The sequence below is a fragment of the Salvelinus alpinus genome, chromosome 3 (assembly GCF_045679555.1).
Source record: "Salvelinus alpinus chromosome 3, SLU_Salpinus.1, whole genome shotgun sequence".
NCBI lineage: Eukaryota > Metazoa > Chordata > Actinopteri > Salmoniformes > Salmonidae > Salvelinus > Salvelinus alpinus.
Genome location: NC_092088.1, coordinates 73,466,507 through 73,486,198, shown reverse-complemented (window position 1 = coordinate 73,486,198; position 19,692 = coordinate 73,466,507). Strand labels below are relative to the sequence as shown.

The window sequence follows — 19,692 nt, the reverse complement described above, 5'->3', positions numbered from 1 at the left end:
TCAATGGGGACGCCTGGCTGATGACCTGTTTCTGTTATTTCAAAAATTAAGATCCAAACCTCAGTGTCCTCATACTGTACGTAGCTAAACCCTGTAGATAGACTATAATCAAAGACCGTACAGTATGAAGATACTGGGGATTTCTATTGGAGAAGCAGTTTTAGCCCATCACGCTTGTAGGCGATGACAGACCGACTTTGGCTAACTAAGCTCATGCGTCATCAGGTCTAACGGTCGTCTCGCGACAAACTGCGAATGTGGAGGCCGTCAAATCAAAGGCACTTGTTCGATATAAAATAGCTTAAAGACGAAAATAAAAACGTGTCAGCTTGTCACTTTCACGAGTTTGGAGTAATAACATGTTCTACTACTTAAGACATTGGCACCAATCTAGGCTGTGCCTTTAGATTTCGAGAAAATTAACAACTAAGGAAGAACTTTACACTTCTCCCATTTACCTCTCAATCCCCAAACCTCGGCCAGATCTGTTTCGACGGTGTTCCCGGATGTCTCGCGATGTTACGGCACTGGGTTTAAGTGTTCCCGGATGTCTCGCGATGTTACGGCACTGGGTTTAGAAACTAAAATGAGAGAAAGTATTTGTTATGTGAATAAACAGGACACTAGGATCTAGATACTAAATGGTTTGTCTTTATTTCATCACAGTTTCTTTCTCTGTTGATTTGCTTGAATAGAGAGCATTGAGAAATTCACGCACTAACACACAGGAGTAGACCTCTTTCTCTTTGGAGGCGACGTCACACACACGAAGCAACCTGGAAGCAATTCCTGTTGCAGAGGTAAGTAGTAAGTACCATGATCTCAAGAAACTTTGCAGATACACGAAGCAATTCAAACGCGATTGAAATTGACTCAAGAAGCAACCCAGATGCAACTCTGTTGCCAGCAACAACATTTGCGTACAGGTTGCTTCGTGTGACATCGGCTTTATCTTCAGACAACATTTAGTTAACAGAGAATGAATAGCATCTCTACACATATCTCTACACATGAGAAACATTACAACATCCTGTATTCAGAGGTCAACAAAGTGAAAGTGACGTGGATGAAACGTGTAGAGAGGAATCGTCGCAGTCAGTTGACTGTTGTACCTGTGTGACCAGCCTGAAATGACAGTGCTCTGTGTTGGTGTCCCGTTACACATGTGGCTGAGTAGACTATATAAGCAGCGCAATGCAAACCAATCGTATAAATCAGTGTGTGCTGCTGTCTACCCCTGCAGAATTGTTTGAAGCGCGAGATAGGCTGCTGCAGATTTCATTCCTTTCGGATTATTTGAAAAAGCGAAACATATTTTTTCAGCAATAATGGGTGTTATGGTTTCGCAACTCTTCTCTCGTTTCTTCGAGAAAAAACAGATGAGAATTCTGATGGGTAAGACTTATTTCCAATGTTGTTAATGTCATTGTGTTATTATTACAATGTTGCAATGTTTGTACAATGTTACAATGTATTTGTTACAATGTGTTATAACATTTACTTTTTTTGATTGATTTTACATAGGCCTATATTATATGCATATTATTAATATTACTTAGGTTTTAAAATTATCCATATTGTTCCTACAGTTGGGTTAGATGCTGCAGGGAAGACCACAGTCCTGTACAAACTAAAACTTGGAGAAGTTGTCACTACTATCCCCACTATTGGTAAGCATTGATTGATATATAGGCTATATCCAATGATTGACAACTTTTGCTTCTCATATGTATTTGACCCAGGACTGCTAGACAGAGCATAGCTGAATGTCTTTTGTGCTGATCACCATAGGGTTCAATGTGGAAACGGTTGAGTACAAGAACATCAGCTTCACGGTGTGGGATGTAGGTGGTCAGCACGTCATCAGACCTCTGTGGAAGCATTACTACCAGAACACTCAGGTAATACTAACCCTAATGTAACCGATGTGAAATGGCTAGCTAGTTAGCGGTGGTGCGCGCTAATAGCCTTTCAAACGGTGACGTCACTCGCTTTGAGACCTTGATGTAGTGGTTCCCCTTGCTCTGCAAGGGCCGTGGCTTTTGTGGAGCGATGGGTAACGATACTTCGTGGGTGACTGTTGTTGATGTGTGCAGAGGGTCCCTGGTTCGCGCCCGGGTCGGGGCGAGGGAACGGACTAAAGTTAAACTGTTACACTAACACTCTCAACTAACCCTAACAGCCTCAACTAACCCTAACACTCTCAACTAACCCTAACCCTAACAGCCTCAACTAACTCTGACAACCTCATCTACCAGCCTCAACTAACCCTAACAGCCTCACCTAACCCTAACAGCCTCACCTAACCCTAACAGCCTCACCTAACCCCAACAGCCTCACCTAACCCCAACAGCCTCAGCCTCACCTAAACCTAACAGCCTCACCTAACCCTAACAGCCTCAACCTAGCCTAACCCTAATAAACCTAAACGAACAGCCTCAACTAACCCTAACAGCCTCACTTAAACACTCAGGTATTCTTACCCTAACAGCCTTAACTATGGGATCCATTTCAAATCCAGTCAATTCAGAAAATGAACTCAAATTCCAATTCCAATTTTCCTCATTCCTTAAAAGAATGCGTCTGTGTTCCAATGTCTTCATCCAGGGTCTTATATTTGTGGTAGACAGCAACGATCCTGAGAGGATAAATGATGCTTCAGAGGAACTGCAGAACATGGTGAGTCATCTGTCCTTCCATTAATCTTTCCACACTTTCCTATAGCAACTCTTAAGTTTGCTCTTGGCCACCGGAGAGGAGCGTAGTAACAGTATAATGGGATCTTTCTGATTCCCTACGAGGAATGTAATAATACAGTCATATGACTGTTCTAATAGAGATAGGAGAGAGTGTTTACCTGTTTAATGTGACTGTTCTGATTCCCTGTGTTCTGTGTTATTGATCCTCCACACACGATGCAACATTACAGAGAAAAGTGTAATAACTCAGTCAGTACTGTGGCTGTTCTGATTCCCTGTGTTCTTTGCTGTTGACCCACAGCTTGAAGAGGACCAGTTGAGAGATGTAGTTCTGCTGGTGTTCGCCAACAAACAGGACCTTCCCAACGCCATGTCTGTCAGTGACATCACAAATAAACTGGGACTGAGGAAACTTCAACTGAATACTCCTGTAAGTATGACCATCTAGAATCTCTAAGGTTTCGCGAGCCAACTCTACCTAGCGTTAGCGCAATGACTAGGAGTCTATAGTATACACTAGCATGCTAGCTGTTACCATGCTAGCAGTTACCATAGACTTCCAGTCATTGAGCTAACACTACTTAGCAATCGCGCTAATGCTAATGAGAAACTTTCTTCAAACTGCATGCAGAGACATAAAATGGTGTCCATGAGTTCATCTGGCTCTGGGGAAGTAGATAAAGGGCGTCATTCCCAAAATCCTGATGTATCCTTTTAAATGTCAAACTCTACAACGCGCCTCGGATAGATTCCCTGCCCAGATTTGGTAAATAATGCACTCTGATTGTTTGTCATCTCAGTGGTTTGTCCAGGCTACCTGTTAATGACGGACTTTTTGTCCTCTCTCCTCAGTGGTTTGTCCAGGCTACCTGTTAATGACTGACTGTTTTAATGACTGACTGTTTGTCCTCTCTCCTCAGTGGTTTGTCCAGGCTACCTGTTAATGACTGACTGTTTTAATGACTGAATGTTTGTCCTCTCTCCTCAGTGGTTTGTCCAGGCTACCTGTGCGACCCAGGGTTCAGGTCTGTTGGAGGGACTGGACTGGTTGGCTGACCAGCTTTCCAAGCGCTAACTAGCTGAGTTGGCTCTGGGATGAAGTTATCCCTATGTACAGGTCTAGGATCAGCTTCCCCTCCCCAATCCTAACCTTAACCATTAGTGGGGGAAATGTACTGACCCAAGATCAGTGTCTAGGAGCACCCTGTAACAGCTGCGCTCAGCCCGTCTTAAGAACGACCAGGACACAACGTTTACTCAAGGACAACCATACAATCAGAAGTGCCTTTCTGAAAAGTTTCCATTTAAAAAAAAAAATTTCCAATGTATTGCACATATTGTAACATGTAAAGTTATAAATGTTTTATGTTAAAATAATTGTATCACTGAATGAATGTAAGCAGATTCTTTATCAAACCCCCTGTATTTATTTCCTGATTTCCAATACCTCACTACCTCTAATAAAATAATGTGTTTAAATGTATCTGCAGTCGTTTTCTTTGTGGGTTAGGTCACTGTGCAGATGGAAGAGTAACAATTCAGAAACAACAAATAGAAGACAATTGTTTTTTGTAATTTCCCTCATCATCACTGCAGGGTCTGTGTAATGGAGACCAAGACTAAAACTCGTCGGGGACATATTTGCGAACATTTTAACAATGCAATATCGACATCTAAAGGTAGGGCCTCAAAATTGCATGGAGAATGTATGACAGCATTCCTTGATTAAATAAACAGTATGTTATATAAAAACGTTTAAACTACAGTATATAGCCTTAACATGATAGTATTGATTGTAGAGTATAAGGTTGTGAGCTCTTGGAGGTTCAGATACTTCAATTTCAACAGCATTACACGATCCCAGTGCTTGCTGTCTTATTTTCCAAGAAACAGCATTGTGCTGAGATAGATATCTCCCATTGGGCACACACTGGTTGAATCAACATTGTTTCCACATCATTTCAATTAAATTACGCTGAACCAACGTGGAAAAGACGTTGAATTGACGTCTACACAGTGGGCTTCAATTTCACTGAGGGAGATGTGAAATGAGGACTATCCGAGCATTAACCTTTACAGTGTGGGAGAATAATCTCTCAGTCCCATTTGTCTTTTTGGGCCAATAAAGGAATAAAGGAAATCATGCTTCTAATCTACAGTATTTAGTACCGTTTTCCTGAACTGTAACAGACATGGCCTCACCACAGTGTTGTTTTGGTAAATATTAGAAGGCCTACGTACAGTGCATTCGGAAAGTATTCAGACCCCTAGACTTTTTCCACATTTTGTGACGTTAGTGCCTTATTCTTAAATGTAATATTATCCTCATCAATCTACACACAATACCCTATAATGACGAAGCGAAAAGAGGTTTACATTCTTTTGAAAAATGTAAATGAATACCTTATTGACATAAGTATTCAGACCCTTTGCTATGAGACTCAAATTTTAGCTCAGGTGCATCCTGTTTCCATTGATCATCCTTGAGATATTTCTACAACTTGATTGGAGTCCACCTGTGGTGAATTCAATTGATTGGACATGATTTGGAAAGGCACACACCTGTCTAAATAAGGTCTCACAGTTGACAGAGCATGTCTGAGCAAAAACCAAGCCATGAGGTCGAAGGAATTGTCCGCAGAGCTCCGAGACAGGATTGTGTCGAGGCACAGATCTGGGAAGGGTACCAAAAAATGTCTGCAGCATTGAACGTCCCCAAGAACACAGTGGCCTCCATCATTCTTAAATGGAAGAATTTTGGAACCACCAAAACTCTCGACCTTTGCCTCTCCAGAGTCCGTACGGAAGTTGCAGTGATGGGACATGAGTGTAACTACCAATTGGATAACATTAAATTGGGGAGAAAAAGGGGTATAAAAAAATTTCATACAAATAAAAAAGATGTCTTGAATTACCAATAAATCAACTGCAAGAAATAGCTAGGGTGACATTACAGTTCACTGACGGTGCTAGTTACCTCGTCATTAACATGGCTATCTAAGCCAGCAAACCCTTGGTTAACTTGCCGAAATAGACTATAAATACATTAACGACAACATAAATATATACATAGCCCCATTGGCTATTGACTTTGTGATATATGAAACGGTTTTCAAAAGACACTATTGTGTTACACAGTTTTAAACAGTTTTTATGGACAGAGAAATGAGACACGAACCAGCTTTCAGCATATCTCTCTCAGACTGAAGAGCAGGCAGACCAACTTTCCAAATAGGGGAGAAGCACTCAAAACCCATTACTTGTTCTTTGAAGTAGAGGTCGGCAGATTATGATTTTTCAACGCCGATACCGATACCGATTATTGGAGGTCCAAGAAAAGCCGATACGGTTTAAACGGCTGATTTATATATATATATATATATATGTGTGTGTGTAATAATGACATTTACAACAATACTGAATGAACAATGAACACTTTTGTTTTAACTTAATATAATACATAAATAAAATCACCTTTGTCTCAAATAAATAATGAAACATGCTCAATTGGGTTTAAATAATGCAAAAACACAGTGTTGGAGAAGAAATTAAAAGTGCAATATGTGCCATGTCAAAAAGCCAACATTTAAGTTCCTTGCTCAGAACATATTAAAGCTGGTGGTTCAATATTCCCAGTTCTTCAATATTCCCAGTTAAGAAGTTTTAGGTTGTAGTTAATATAGGAATTATGACGCGTCGACTATTTCTCTCTATACCATTTGTATTTCATATTCCTTTGACTATTGTATGTTCTAATAGGCAATTTAGTATTGCCAGCCTAATTTCAGGAGTTGATTGGCTTGAAGTCATAAACAGCGTTGTGATTCAAGCATTGCTAAGAGCTGCTGGCAAACGCACGAAAGTTTGAATGAATGCCTACCACCGGTCAGTCAGACTGCTCTATCAAATATCAAATTATAGACTTAATTATAATATAATAAACACAGAAATACAAGCCTTTGGTCATTAATATGGTCAAATCCAGAAACGACCATTTAGAAAACAAAACGTTTATTCTTTCAGTGAAATATGGAACCGTTACGTATTTTATCGAACGGGTGGCAACCCTAAGTCTAAATATTGCTGTTACATTGCACAACCTTCAATGTTATGTCATAGTTATGTAAAATTCTGGCAAATTAGTTTGCAATGAGCCAGGCGGCCCAAAGTGTTGCATATACCCTGACTCTGAGTGCAATGAACGCAAGAGAAGTGACACAATTTCCCTAGTTAATATTTCCTGCTAACATAAATTTACTTTAACTAAATATGCAGGTTTAAAAATATATACTTCTTTGGATTGATTTTAAGAAAGGCATTGATGTTTATGGTTAGGTACATTCGTGCAACGATTGTGCTTTTTTCGCGAATGCGCTTTTGTTAAATCATCCCCGTTTGGCGAAGCAGGCTGTGATTCGATGATAAATTAACAGACACCTCATTGATTATATGCAACGCAGGCAGGACAAGCTTGTTAACCTAGTAATATCATCAACCATGTGTAGTTAACTAGTGATTATGTGAAGATTGATTGTTTTTTATAAGATAAGTTTAATGCTAGCTAGCAACTTACCTTGGCTCCTTGCTGCACTCGCGTAACAGGAGGTCAGCCTGCCACGCAGTTTCCTCGTGGAATGCAATGTAATCGGCCATAATCGGCGTCCAAAAATGCAGATTACCGATTGCTATGAAAACTTGAAAATAATACAAAAAAGGTACTTGAAGACCTCTCATATTGCCAACCTTACTACAATGGCAGTAAATATTTGTATGAATTCGACAACTCATAATGAAAGGAAAGTGAATGGTTTCACCCACTATCTGCCTGCGAACAGCGTTGTTCTACAATAATTACATTGCATGCAGCACGAGTGAGGTTGATGGAAACTACAATTTCACTTTGTCACACAAACAAAATTACCCCAGCCATTAACACATTGGTTGCTGTAATTTCATTCACCTCAGTCGATCTACAAACACATAGCCTAATAGCTATAAAAAAAATGTTTGTAGTTTTACAGCTTATTTCCTGCAATTCTATACATTTTGCCACAGGGTGGGGAGAAATGTTGGCCGTTTTAAAGCTAATTTCCCGCGATTCTACACATTTGGCCATGATTTATGCCATTTTGATAAACGATTGAGTGACAGTGATCAACAAAAATAAATGAGGGACTCTGGAGAACAGCGCCCCTGGGAAGCCCAACTGATAACTTATTTTTGTTATTCCAAAAAATAAGGTCCAGACCTCAGTATCCTTATACTGTATGTAGCTAAACTATAGATACTGGGGATTTCTATTGGAGAAGCAGTTTTAGCCTATCACGCTTGTAGGCGATGACAGACCAACTTTGGCTAACTAAGCTCATGTGTAGTGTGAGCGTTGCGTTATTCAAATCCGGTATCAGGATAAATAAAAAGCCAGGTCTGCTAACTTTCTTTAATTATGTTTAGGGTAGAACAGGGAACTGGCAGGAAGTACGTAAACAGCTGTTCTTATACCGTGATGTCGTAGTTCCAACGCGTCTGTTGGCCTATCACAGTAGAGGCTGAGCGCGGTTTAAACTTTGCCCAGCCTATGCTGGCACTCGGACTTGTCCAAGTCCCTTAGTGCTCTCCTCTGTCCGCATCTGGTTGTTGGGTAGATTAGATCCGTCTTGTGTCTTTCCCGATGCTACACTCAAACAGTTCCTAATATGGTATTGTCCAGTAATCTACCCTCCCTGGTTGGCTTAGAGATATGCACCCCTCCCCTCTCCAGATTGACCACAGCTTTTATGGCCTTTCACTCAATGTTGGTCAGTCTTTACACACATACATCTGTATTGTTTGTGTGTGTGTGTAACAAAACAATATTCATCTTCATACAATATGGTAGCAGGCTATAGTGCATAAACATAAATCCTAACAGTAGAAACACGTCATCGGGTTTAACGGTTGTTTCGCGCCGAACTGCGAATGTGCAGGCCGTCCAATCAAAGGCACTTGTTCGATATTAAATAGCTTTTGACGAAAATAAAAACGTCAGCTTGTCACTTTCACCAGTTTGGAGTAATAACATGTTCTACTACTTAAGACACTGGCACCAATCTGGGCTGTGCCTTTAGATTTCAAAAAAGTATTTTTATGTGAATAAACAGGACACTAGGATCTAAAAGGTTTGTCTTTATTTCATCACAGTTTCTTTCTCTGTTGATTTGCTTGAATAGAGAGCATTGAGAAATTCACACACTAACACACACACACACACAGGAGTAGACCTCTTTCTCTCTAGAGCCGATATCACTCACAGGAAGCAACCTGGAAGCAATTTCTGTTGCAGATGTAAGTAGTAAGTACCATGATCTCAAGGAACTTTGCAGATACACGAAGCAATTCAAACGCGATTGAAATTGACTCAAGAAGCAACCCAGATGCAACTCTGTTGCCTGCAACAACATTTGCGTACAGGTTGCTTCGTGTGACATCGGCTTTATCTTCAGACAACATTTAGTTAACAGAGAATGAATAGCAGCCTTGTAGACCAATCAGATTCTATCTCTACACATGAGAAACATTACAACATCCTGTATTCAGAGGTCAACAAAGTGAAAGTGACGTGGATGAAACGTGTAGAGAGGAATCGTCGCAGTCAGTTGACTGTTGTACCTGTGTGACCAGCCTGAAATGACAGTGCTCTGTGTTGGTGTCCCGTTACACATGTGGCTGAGTAGACTATATAAGCAGCGCAATGCAAACCAATCGTATAAATCAGTGTGTGCTGCTGTCTACCCCTGCAGAATTGTTTGAAGCGCGAGATAGGCTGCTGCAGATTTCATTCCTTTCGGATTATTTGAAAAAGCGAAACATATTTTTGTCAGCAATAATGGGTGTTATGGTTTCGCAACTCTTCTCTCGTTTCTTCGAGAAAAAACAGATGAGAATTCTGATGGGTAAGACTTATTTCCAATGTTGTTAATGTCATTGTGTTATTATTACAATGTTGCAATGTTTGTACAATGTTACAATGTATTTGTTACAATGTGTTATAACATTTACTTTTTTTGATTGATTTTACATAGGCCTATATTATATGCATATTATTAATATTACTTAGGTTTTAAAATTATCCATATTGTTCCTACAGTTGGGTTAGATGCTGCAGGGAAGACCACAGTCCTGTACAAACTAAAACTTGGAGAAGTTGTCACTACTATCCCCACTATTGGTAAGCATTGATTGATATATAGGCTATATCCAATGATTGACAACTTTTGCTTCTCATATGTATTTGACCCAGGACTGCTAGACAGAGCATAGCTGAATGTCTTTTGTGCTGATCACCATAGGGTTCAATGTGGAAACGGTTGAGTACAAGAACATCAGCTTCACGGTGTGGGATGTAGGTGGTCAGCACGTCATCAGACCTCTGTGGAAGCATTACTACCAGAACACTCAGGTAATACTAACCCTAATGTAACCGATGTGAAATGGCTAGCTAGTTAGCGGTGGTGCGCGCTAATAGCCTTTCAAACGGTGACGTCACTCGCTTTGAGACCTTGATGTAGTGGTTCCCCTTGCTCTGCAAGGGCCGTGGCTTTTGTGGAGCGATGGGTAACGATACTTCGTGGGTGACTGTTGTTGATGTGTGCAGAGGGTCCCTGGTTCGCGCCCGGGTCGGGGCGAGGGAACGGACTAAAGTTAAACTGTTACACTAACACTCTCAACTAACCCTAACAGCCTCAACTAACCCTAACACTCTCAACTAACCCTAACCCTAACAGCCTCAACTAACTCTGACAACCTCATCTACCAGCCTCAACTAACCCTAACAGCCTCACCTAACCCTAACAGCCTCACCTAACCCTAACAGCCTCACCTAACCCCAACAGCCTCACCTAACCCCAACAGCCTCAGCCTCACCTAAACCTAACAGCCTCACCTAACCCTAACAGCCTCAACCTAGCCTAACCCTAATAAACCTAAACGAACAGCCTCAACTAACCCTAACAGCCTCACTTAAACACTCAGGTATTCTTACCCTAACAGCCTTAACTATGGGATCCATTTCAAATCCAGTCAATTCAGAAAATGAACTCAAATTCCAATTCCAATTTTCCTCATTCCTTAAAAGAATGCGTCTGTGTTCCAATGTCTTCATCCAGGGTCTTATATTTGTGGTAGACAGCAACGATCCTGAGAGGATAAATGATGCTTCAGAGGAACTGCAGAACATGGTGAGTCATCTGTCCTTCCATTAATCTTTCCACACTTTCCTATAGCAACTCTTAAGTTTGCTCTTGGCCACCGGAGAGGAGCGTAGTAACAGTATAATGGGATCTTTCTGATTCCCTACGAGGAATGTAATAATACAGTCATATGACTGTTCTAATAGAGATAGGAGAGAGTGTTTACCTGTTTAATGTGACTGTTCTGATTCCCTGTGTTCTGTGTTATTGATCCTCCACACACGATGCAACATTACAGAGAAAAGTGTAATAACTCAGTCAGTACTGTGGCTGTTCTGATTCCCTGTGTTCTTTGCTGTTGACCCACAGCTTGAAGAGGACCAGTTGAGAGATGTAGTTCTGCTGGTGTTCGCCAACAAACAGGACCTTCCCAACGCCATGTCTGTCAGTGACATCACAAATAAACTGGGACTGAGGAAACTTCAACTGAATACTCCTGTAAGTATGACCATCTAGAATCTCTAAGGTTTCGCGAGCCAACTCTACCTAGCGTTAGCGCAATGACTAGGAGTCTATAGTATACACTAGCATGCTAGCTGTTACCATGCTAGCAGTTACCATAGACTTCCAGTCATTGAGCTAACACTACTTAGCAATCGCGCTAATGCTAATGAGAAACTTTCTTCAAACTGCATGCAGAGACATAAAATGGTGTCCATGAGTTCATCTGGCTCTGGGGAAGTAGATAAAGGGCGTCATTCCCAAAATCCTGATGTATCCTTTTAAATGTCAAACTCTACAACGCGCCTCGGATAGATTCCCTGCCCAGATTTGGTAAATAATGCACTCTGATTGTTTGTCATCTCAGTGGTTTGTCCAGGCTACCTGTTAATGACGGACTTTTTGTCCTCTCTCCTCAGTGGTTTGTCCAGGCTACCTGTTAATGACTGACTGTTTTAATGACTGACTGTTTGTCCTCTCTCCTCAGTGGTTTGTCCAGGCTACCTGTTAATGACTGACTGTTTTAATGACTGAATGTTTGTCCTCTCTCCTCAGTGGTTTGTCCAGGCTACCTGTGCGACCCAGGGTTCAGGTCTGTTGGAGGGACTGGACTGGTTGGCTGACCAGCTTTCCAAGCGCTAACTAGCTGAGTTGGCTCTGGGATGAAGTTATCCCTATGTACAGGTCTAGGATCAGCTTCCCCTCCCCAATCCTAACCTTAACCATTAGTGGGGGAAATGTACTGACCCAAGATCAGTGTCTAGGAGCACCCTGTAACAGCTGCGCTCAGCCCGTCTTAAGAACGACCAGGACACAACGTTTACTCAAGGACAACCATACAATCAGAAGTGCCTTTCTGAAAAGTTTCCATTTAAAAAAAAAAATTTCCAATGTATTGCACATATTGTAACATGTAAAGTTATAAATGTTTTATGTTAAAATAATTGTATCACTGAATGAATGTAAGCAGATTCTTTATCAAACCCCCTGTATTTATTTCCTGATTTCCAATACCTCACTACCTCTAATAAAATAATGTGTTTAAATGTATCTGCAGTCGTTTTCTTTGTGGGTTAGGTCACTGTGCAGATGGAAGAGTAACAATTCAGAAACAACAAATAGAAGACAATTGTTTTTTGTAATTTCCCTCATCATCACTGCAGGGTCTGTGTAATGGAGACCAAGACTAAAACTCGTCGGGGACATATTTGCGAACATTTTAACAATGCAATATCGACATCTAAAGGTAGGGCCTCAAAATTGCATGGAGAATGTATGACAGCATTCCTTGATTAAATAAACAGTATGTTATATAAAAACGTTTAAACTACAGTATATAGCCTTAACATGATAGTATTGATTGTAGAGTATAAGGTTGTGAGCTCTTGGAGGTTCAGATACTTCAATTTCAACAGCATTACACGATCCCAGTGCTTGCTGTCTTATTTTCCAAGAAACAGCATTGTGCTGAGATAGATATCTCCCATTGGGCACACACTGGTTGAATCAACATTGTTTCCACATCATTTCAATTAAATTACGCTGAACCAACGTGGAAAAGACGTTGAATTGACGTCTACACAGTGGGCTTCAATTTCACTGAGGGAGATGTGAAATGAGGACTATCCGAGCATTAACCTTTACAGTGTGGGAGAATAATCTCTCAGTCCCATTTGTCTTTTTGGGCCAATAAAGGAATAAAGGAAATCATGCTTCTAATCTACAGTATTTAGTACCGTTTTCCTGAACTGTAACAGACATGGCCTCACCACAGTGTTGTTTTGGTAAATATTAGAAGGCCTACGTACAGTGCATTCGGAAAGTATTCAGACCCCTAGACTTTTTCCACATTTTGTGACGTTAGTGCCTTATTCTTAAATGTAATATTATCCTCATCAATCTACACACAATACCCTATAATGACGAAGCGAAAAGAGGTTTACATTCTTTTGAAAAATGTAAATGAATACCTTATTGACATAAGTATTCAGACCCTTTGCTATGAGACTCAAATTTTAGCTCAGGTGCATCCTGTTTCCATTGATCATCCTTGAGATATTTCTACAACTTGATTGGAGTCCACCTGTGGTGAATTCAATTGATTGGACATGATTTGGAAAGGCACACACCTGTCTAAATAAGGTCTCACAGTTGACAGAGCATGTCTGAGCAAAAACCAAGCCATGAGGTCGAAGGAATTGTCCGCAGAGCTCCGAGACAGGATTGTGTCGAGGCACAGATCTGGGAAGGGTACCAAAAAATGTCTGCAGCATTGAACGTCCCCAAGAACACAGTGGCCTCCATCATTCTTAAATGGAAGAATTTTGGAACCACCAAAACTCTCGACCTTTGCCTCTCCAGAGTCCGTACGGAAGTTGCAGTGATGGGACATGAGTGTAACTACCAATTGGATAACATTAAATTGGGGAGAAAAAGGGGTATAAAAAAATTTCATACAAATAAAAAAGATGTCTTGAATTACCAATAAATCAACTGCAAGAAATAGCTAGGGTGACATTACAGTTCACTGACGGTGCTAGTTACCTCGTCATTAACATGGCTATCTAAGCCAGCAAACCCTTGGTTAACTTGCCGAAATAGACTATAAATACATTAACGACAACATAAATATATACATAGCCCCATTGGCTATTGACTTTGTGATATATGAAACGGTTTTCAAAAGACACTATTGTGTTACACAGTTTTAAACAGTTTTTATGGACAGAGAAATGAGACACGAACCAGCTTTCAGCATATCTCTCTCAGACTGAAGAGCAGGCAGACCAACTTTCCAAATAGGGGAGAAGCACTCAAAACCCATTACTTGTTCTTTGAAGTAGAGGTCGGCAGATTATGATTTTTCAACGCCGATACCGATACCGATTATTGGAGGTCCAAGAAAAGCCGATACGGTTTAAACGGCTGATTTATATATATATATATATATATGTGTGTGTGTAATAATGACATTTACAACAATACTGAATGAACAATGAACACTTTTGTTTTAACTTAATATAATACATAAATAAAATCACCTTTGTCTCAAATAAATAATGAAACATGCTCAATTGGGTTTAAATAATGCAAAAACACAGTGTTGGAGAAGAAATTAAAAGTGCAATATGTGCCATGTCAAAAAGCCAACATTTAAGTTCCTTGCTCAGAACATATTAAAGCTGGTGGTTCAATATTCCCAGTTCTTCAATATTCCCAGTTAAGAAGTTTTAGGTTGTAGTTAATATAGGAATTATGACGCGTCGACTATTTCTCTCTATACCATTTGTATTTCATATTCCTTTGACTATTGTATGTTCTAATAGGCAATTTAGTATTGCCAGCCTAATTTCAGGAGTTGATTGGCTTGAAGTCATAAACAGCGTTGTGATTCAAGCATTGCTAAGAGCTGCTGGCAAACGCACGAAAGTTTGAATGAATGCCTACCACCGGTCAGTCAGACTGCTCTATCAAATATCAAATTATAGACTTAATTATAATATAATAAACACAGAAATACAAGCCTTTGGTCATTAATATGGTCAAATCCAGAAACGACCATTTAGAAAACAAAACGTTTATTCTTTCAGTGAAATATGGAACCGTTACGTATTTTATCGAACGGGTGGCAACCCTAAGTCTAAATATTGCTGTTACATTGCACAACCTTCAATGTTATGTCATAGTTATGTAAAATTCTGGCAAATTAGTTTGCAATGAGCCAGGCGGCCCAAAGTGTTGCATATACCCTGACTCTGAGTGCAATGAACGCAAGAGAAGTGACACAATTTCCCTAGTTAATATTTCCTGCTAACATAAATTTACTTTAACTAAATATGCAGGTTTAAAAATATATACTTCTTTGGATTGATTTTAAGAAAGGCATTGATGTTTATGGTTAGGTACATTCGTGCAACGATTGTGCTTTTTTCGCGAATGCGCTTTTGTTAAATCATCCCCGTTTGGCGAAGCAGGCTGTGATTCGATGATAAATTAACAGACACCTCATTGATTATATGCAACGCAGGCAGGACAAGCTTGTTAACCTAGTAATATCATCAACCATGTGTAGTTAACTAGTGATTATGTGAAGATTGATTGTTTTTTATAAGATAAGTTTAATGCTAGCTAGCAACTTACCTTGGCTCCTTGCTGCACTCGCGTAACAGGAGGTCAGCCTGCCACGCAGTTTCCTCGTGGAATGCAATGTAATCGGCCATAATCGGCGTCCAAAAATGCAGATTACCGATTGCTATGAAAACTTGAAAATAATACAAAAAAGGTACTTGAAGACCTCTCATATTGCCAACCTTACTACAATGGCAGTAAATATTTGTATGAATTCGACAACTCATAATGAAAGGAAAGTGAATGGTTTCACCCACTATCTGCCTGCGAACAGCGTTGTTCTACAATAATTACATTGCATGCAGCACGAGTGAGGTTGATGGAAACTACAATTTCACTTTGTCACACAAACAAAATTACCCCAGCCATTAACACATTGGTTGCTGTAATTTCATTCACCTCAGTCGATCTACAAACACATAGCCTAATAGCTATAAAAAAAATGTTTGTAGTTTTACAGCTTATTTCCTGCAATTCTATACATTTTGCCACAGGGTGGGGAGAAATGTTGGCCGTTTTAAAGCTAATTTCCCGCGATTCTACACATTTGGCCATGATTTATGCCATTTTGATAAACGATTGAGTGACAGTGATCAACAAAAATAAATGAGGGACTCTGGAGAACAGCGCCCCTGGGAAGCCCAACTGATAACTTATTTTTGTTATTCCAAAAAATAAGGTCCAGACCTCAGTATCCTTATACTGTATGTAGCTAAACTATAGATACTGGGGATTTCTATTGGAGAAGCAGTTTTAGCCTATCACGCTTGTAGGCGATGACAGACCAACTTTGGCTAACTAAGCTCATGTGTAGTGTGAGCGTTGCGTTATTCAAATCCGGTATCAGGATAAATAAAAAGCCAGGTCTGCTAACTTTCTTTAATTATGTTTAGGGTAGAACAGGGAACTGGCAGGAAGTACGTAAACAGCTGTTCTTATACCGTGATGTCGTAGTTCCAACGCGTCTGTTGGCCTATCACAGTAGAGGCTGAGCGCGGTTTAAACTTTGCCCAGCCTATGCTGGCACTCGGACTTGTCCAAGTCCCTTAGTGCTCTCCTCTGTCCGCATCTGGTTGTTGGGTAGATTAGATCCGTCTTGTGTCTTTCCCGATGCTACACTCAAACAGTTCCTAATATGGTATTGTCCAGTAATCTACCCTCCCTGGTTGGCTTAGAGATATGCACCCCTCCCCTCTCCAGATTGACCACAGCTTTTATGGCCTTTCACTCAATGTTGGTCAGTCTTTACACACATACATCTGTATTGTTTGTGTGTGTGTGTAACAAAACAATATTCATCTTCATACAATATGGTAGCAGGCTATAGTGCATAAACATAAATCCTAACAGTAGAAACACGTCATCGGGTTTAACGGTTGTTTCGCGCCGAACTGCGAATGTGCAGGCCGTCCAATCAAAGGCACTTGTTCGATATTAAATAGCTTTTGACGAAAATAAAAACGTCAGCTTGTCACTTTCACCAGTTTGGAGTAATAACATGTTCTACTACTTAAGACACTGGCACCAATCTGGGCTGTGCCTTTAGATTTCAAAAAAGTATTTTTATGTGAATAAACAGGACACTAGGATCTAAAAGGTTTGTCTTTATTTCATCACAGTTTCTTTCTCTGTTGATTTGCTTGAATAGAGAGCATTGAGAAATTCACACACTAACACACACACACACACAGGAGTAGACCTCTTTCTCTCTAGAGCCGATATCACTCACAGGAAGCAACCTGGAAGCAATTTCTGTTGCAGATGTAAGTAGTAAGTACCATGATCTCAAGGAACTTTGCAGATACACGAAGCAATTCAAACGCGATTGAAATTGACTCAAGAAGCAACCCAGATGCAACTCTGTTGCCTGCAACAACATTTGCGTACAGGTTGCTTCGTGTGACATCGGCTTTATCTTCAGACAACATTTAGTTAACAGAGAATGAATAGCAGCCTTGTAGACCAATCAGATTCTATCTCTACACATGAGAAACATTACAACATCCTGTATTCAGAGGTCAACAAAGTGAAAGTGACGTGGATGAAACGTGTAGAGAGGAATCGTCGCAGTCAGTTGACTGTTGTACCTGTGTGACCAGCCTGAAATGACAGTGCTCTGTGTTGGTGTCCCGTTACACATGTGGCTGAGTAGACTATATAAGCAGCGCAATGCAAACCAATCGTATAAATCAGTGTGTGCTGCTGTCTACCCCTGCAGAATTGTTTGAAGCGCGAGATAGGCTGCTGCAGATTTCATTCCTTTCGGATTATTTGAAAAAGCGAAACATATTTTTGTCAGCAATAATGGGTGTTATGGTTTCGCAACTCTTCTCTCGTTTCTTCGAGAAAAAACAGATGAGAATTCTGATGGGTAAGACTTATTTCCAATGTTGTTAATGTCATTGTGTTATTATTACAATGTTGCAATGTTTGTACAATGTTACAATGTATTTGTTACAATGTGTTATAACATTTACTTTTTTTGATTGATTTTACATAGGCCTATATTATATGCATATTATTAATATTACTTAGGTTTTAAAATTATCCATATTGTTCCTACAGTTGGGTTAGATGCTGCAGGGAAGACCACAGTCCTGTACAAACTAAAACTTGGAGAAGTTGTCACTACTATCCCCACTATTGGTAAGCATTGATTGATATATAGGCTATATCCAATGATTGACAACTTTTGCTTCTCATATGTATTTGACCCAGGACTGCTAGACAGAGCATAGCTGAATGTCTTTTGTGCTGATCACCATAGGGTTCAATGTGGAAACGGTTGAGTACAAGAACATCAGCTTCACGGTGTGGGATGTAGGTGGTCAGCACGTCATCAGACCTCTGTGGAAGCATTACTACCAGAACACTCAGGTAATACTAACCCTAATGTAACCGATGTGAAATGGCTAGCTAGTTAGCGGTGGTGCGCGCTAATAGCCTTTCAAACGGTGACGTCACTCGCTTTGAGACCTTGATGTAGTGGTTCCCCTTGCTCTGCAAGGGCCGTGGCTTTTGTGGAGCGATGGGTAACGATACTTCGTGGGTGACTGTTGTTGATGTGTGCAGAGGGTCCCTGGTTCGCGCCCGGGTCGGGGCGAGGGAACGGACTAAAGTTAAACTGTTACACTAACACTCTCAACTAACCCTAACAGCCTCAACTAACCCTAACACTCTCAACTAACCCTAACCCTAACAGCCTCAACTAACTCTGACAACCTCATCTACCAGCCTCAACTAACCCTAACAGCCTCACCTAACCCTAACAGCCTCACCTAACCCCAACAGCCTCACCTAACCCCAACAGCCTCACCTAACCCCAACAGCCTCAGCCTCACCTAAACCTAACAGCCTCACCTAACCCTAACAGCCTCAACCTAGCCTAACCCTAATAAACCTAAACGAACAGCCTCAACTAACCCTAACAGCCTCACTTAAACACTCAGGTATTCTTACCCTAACAGCTTTAACTATGGGATCCATTTCAAATCCAGTCAATTCAGAAAATGAACTCAAATTCCAATTCCAATTTTCCTCATTCCTTAAAAGGATGTGTCTGTGTTCCAATGTCTTCATCCAGGGTCTTATATTTGTGGTAGACAGCAACGATCCTGAGAGGATAAATGATGCTTCAGAGGAACTGCAGAACATGGTGAGTCATCTGTCCTTCCATTAATCTTTCCACACTTTCCTATAGCAACTCTTAAGTTTGCTCTTGGCCACCGGAGAGGAGCGTAGTAACAGTATAATGGGATCTTTCTGATTCCCTACGAGGAATGTAATAACACAGTCATATGACTGTTCTAATAGAGATAGGAGAGAGTGTTTACCTGTTTAATGTGACTGTTCTGATTCCCTGTGTTCTGTGTTATTGATCCTCCACACACGATGCAACATTACAGAGAAAAGTGTAATAACTCAGTCAGTACTGTGGCTGTTCTGATTCCCTGTGTTCTTTGCTGTTGACCCACAGCTTGAAGAAGACCAGTTGAGAGATGTAGTTCTGCTGGTGTTCGCCAACAAACAGGACCTTCCCAACGCCATGTCTGTCAGTGACATCACAAATAAACTGGGACTGAGGAAACTTCAACTGAATACTCCTGTAAGTATGACCATCTAGAATCTCTAAGGTTTCGCGAGCCAACTCTAACTAGCATTAGCGCAATGACTGGACGTCTATGGTATCTTCTAGC

At 40.6% G+C, this 19,692-nt stretch overlaps 3 protein-coding genes across 5 annotated transcripts in view; all 3 read left to right on the top strand.

The window, feature by feature from the left end:
* The first annotated feature begins 806 nt into the window (after positions 1-806).
* LOC139571268 (ADP-ribosylation factor 4-like) lies at positions 807-4,182 on the top strand. 2 transcript variants are annotated; one of them, XM_071393972.1, is made up of 6 exons: positions 807-1,395; positions 1,590-1,670; positions 1,792-1,901; positions 2,608-2,679; positions 3,001-3,129; positions 3,688-4,182. In XM_071393972.1, the coding sequence occupies exons 1-6, from the start codon at positions 1,329-1,331 to the stop codon at positions 3,772-3,774; spliced, it is 546 nt and encodes a 181-aa protein (XP_071250073.1). In that variant the 5' UTR covers positions 807-1,328; the 3' UTR covers positions 3,775-4,182. The 2 variants fall into 2 exon arrangements, with proteins under 2 accessions (XP_071250073.1, XP_071250074.1); XM_071393973.1 differs by lacking the exon at positions 3,688-4,182 and adding an exon at positions 3,500-3,681.
* Positions 4,183-9,231: 5,049 nt separating this feature from the next.
* Positions 9,232-12,418, top strand: LOC139571267 (ADP-ribosylation factor 4-like). 2 transcript variants are annotated; one of them, XM_071393971.1, is made up of 6 exons: positions 9,232-9,631; positions 9,826-9,906; positions 10,028-10,137; positions 10,844-10,915; positions 11,237-11,365; positions 11,736-11,916. In XM_071393971.1, exons 1-6 carry the CDS (start codon positions 9,430-9,432, stop codon positions 11,757-11,759), a joined length of 618 nt encoding a protein of 205 aa, XP_071250072.1. In that variant the 5' UTR covers positions 9,232-9,429; the 3' UTR covers positions 11,760-11,916. The 2 variants fall into 2 exon arrangements, with proteins under 2 accessions (XP_071250072.1, XP_071250071.1); XM_071393970.1 differs by lacking the exon at positions 11,736-11,916 and adding an exon at positions 11,924-12,418 and having other exon boundaries at positions 9,240-9,631.
* Positions 12,419-17,250: 4,832 nt separating this feature from the next.
* Positions 17,251-19,692, top strand: part of LOC139571266 (ADP-ribosylation factor 4-like) — a 6,058-nt gene continuing 3,616 nt past the window's right edge. Inside the window, exons 1-5 of the mRNA XM_071393969.1 lie at positions 17,251-17,867; positions 18,062-18,142; positions 18,264-18,373; positions 19,080-19,151; positions 19,473-19,601. Of these exons, the coding sequence (XP_071250070.1) occupies positions 17,666-17,867; positions 18,062-18,142; positions 18,264-18,373; positions 19,080-19,151; positions 19,473-19,601 (594 nt within the window). The 5' untranslated portion in view covers positions 17,251-17,665. The remainder of the gene's footprint in view (positions 17,868-18,061; positions 18,143-18,263; positions 18,374-19,079; positions 19,152-19,472; positions 19,602-19,692) is intronic.

Bases quoted from the DNA above. Each gene is read 5' to 3' on its own strand.
- LOC139571267 (XM_071393970.1), top strand. From the start codon at position 9,430: ATGCAAACCAATCGTATAAATCAGTGTGTGCTGCTGTCTACCCCTGCA. The intron at 9,907-10,027 runs GTAAGCATTGAT...TGATCACCATAG, and splicing joins CACTACTATCCCCACTATTG to GGTTCAATGTGGAAACGGTT. The intron at 10,916-11,236 runs GTGAGTCATCTG...GTTGACCCACAG, and splicing joins CAGAGGAACTGCAGAACATG to CTTGAAGAGGACCAGTTGAG.
- LOC139571268 (XM_071393972.1), top strand. From the start codon at position 1,329: ATGGGTGTTATGGTTTCGCAACTCTTCTCTCGTTTCTTCGAGAAAAAA. The intron at 1,396-1,589 runs GTAAGACTTATT...TTGTTCCTACAG, and splicing joins ACAGATGAGAATTCTGATGG to TTGGGTTAGATGCTGCAGGG. The intron at 1,671-1,791 runs GTAAGCATTGAT...TGATCACCATAG, and splicing joins CACTACTATCCCCACTATTG to GGTTCAATGTGGAAACGGTT.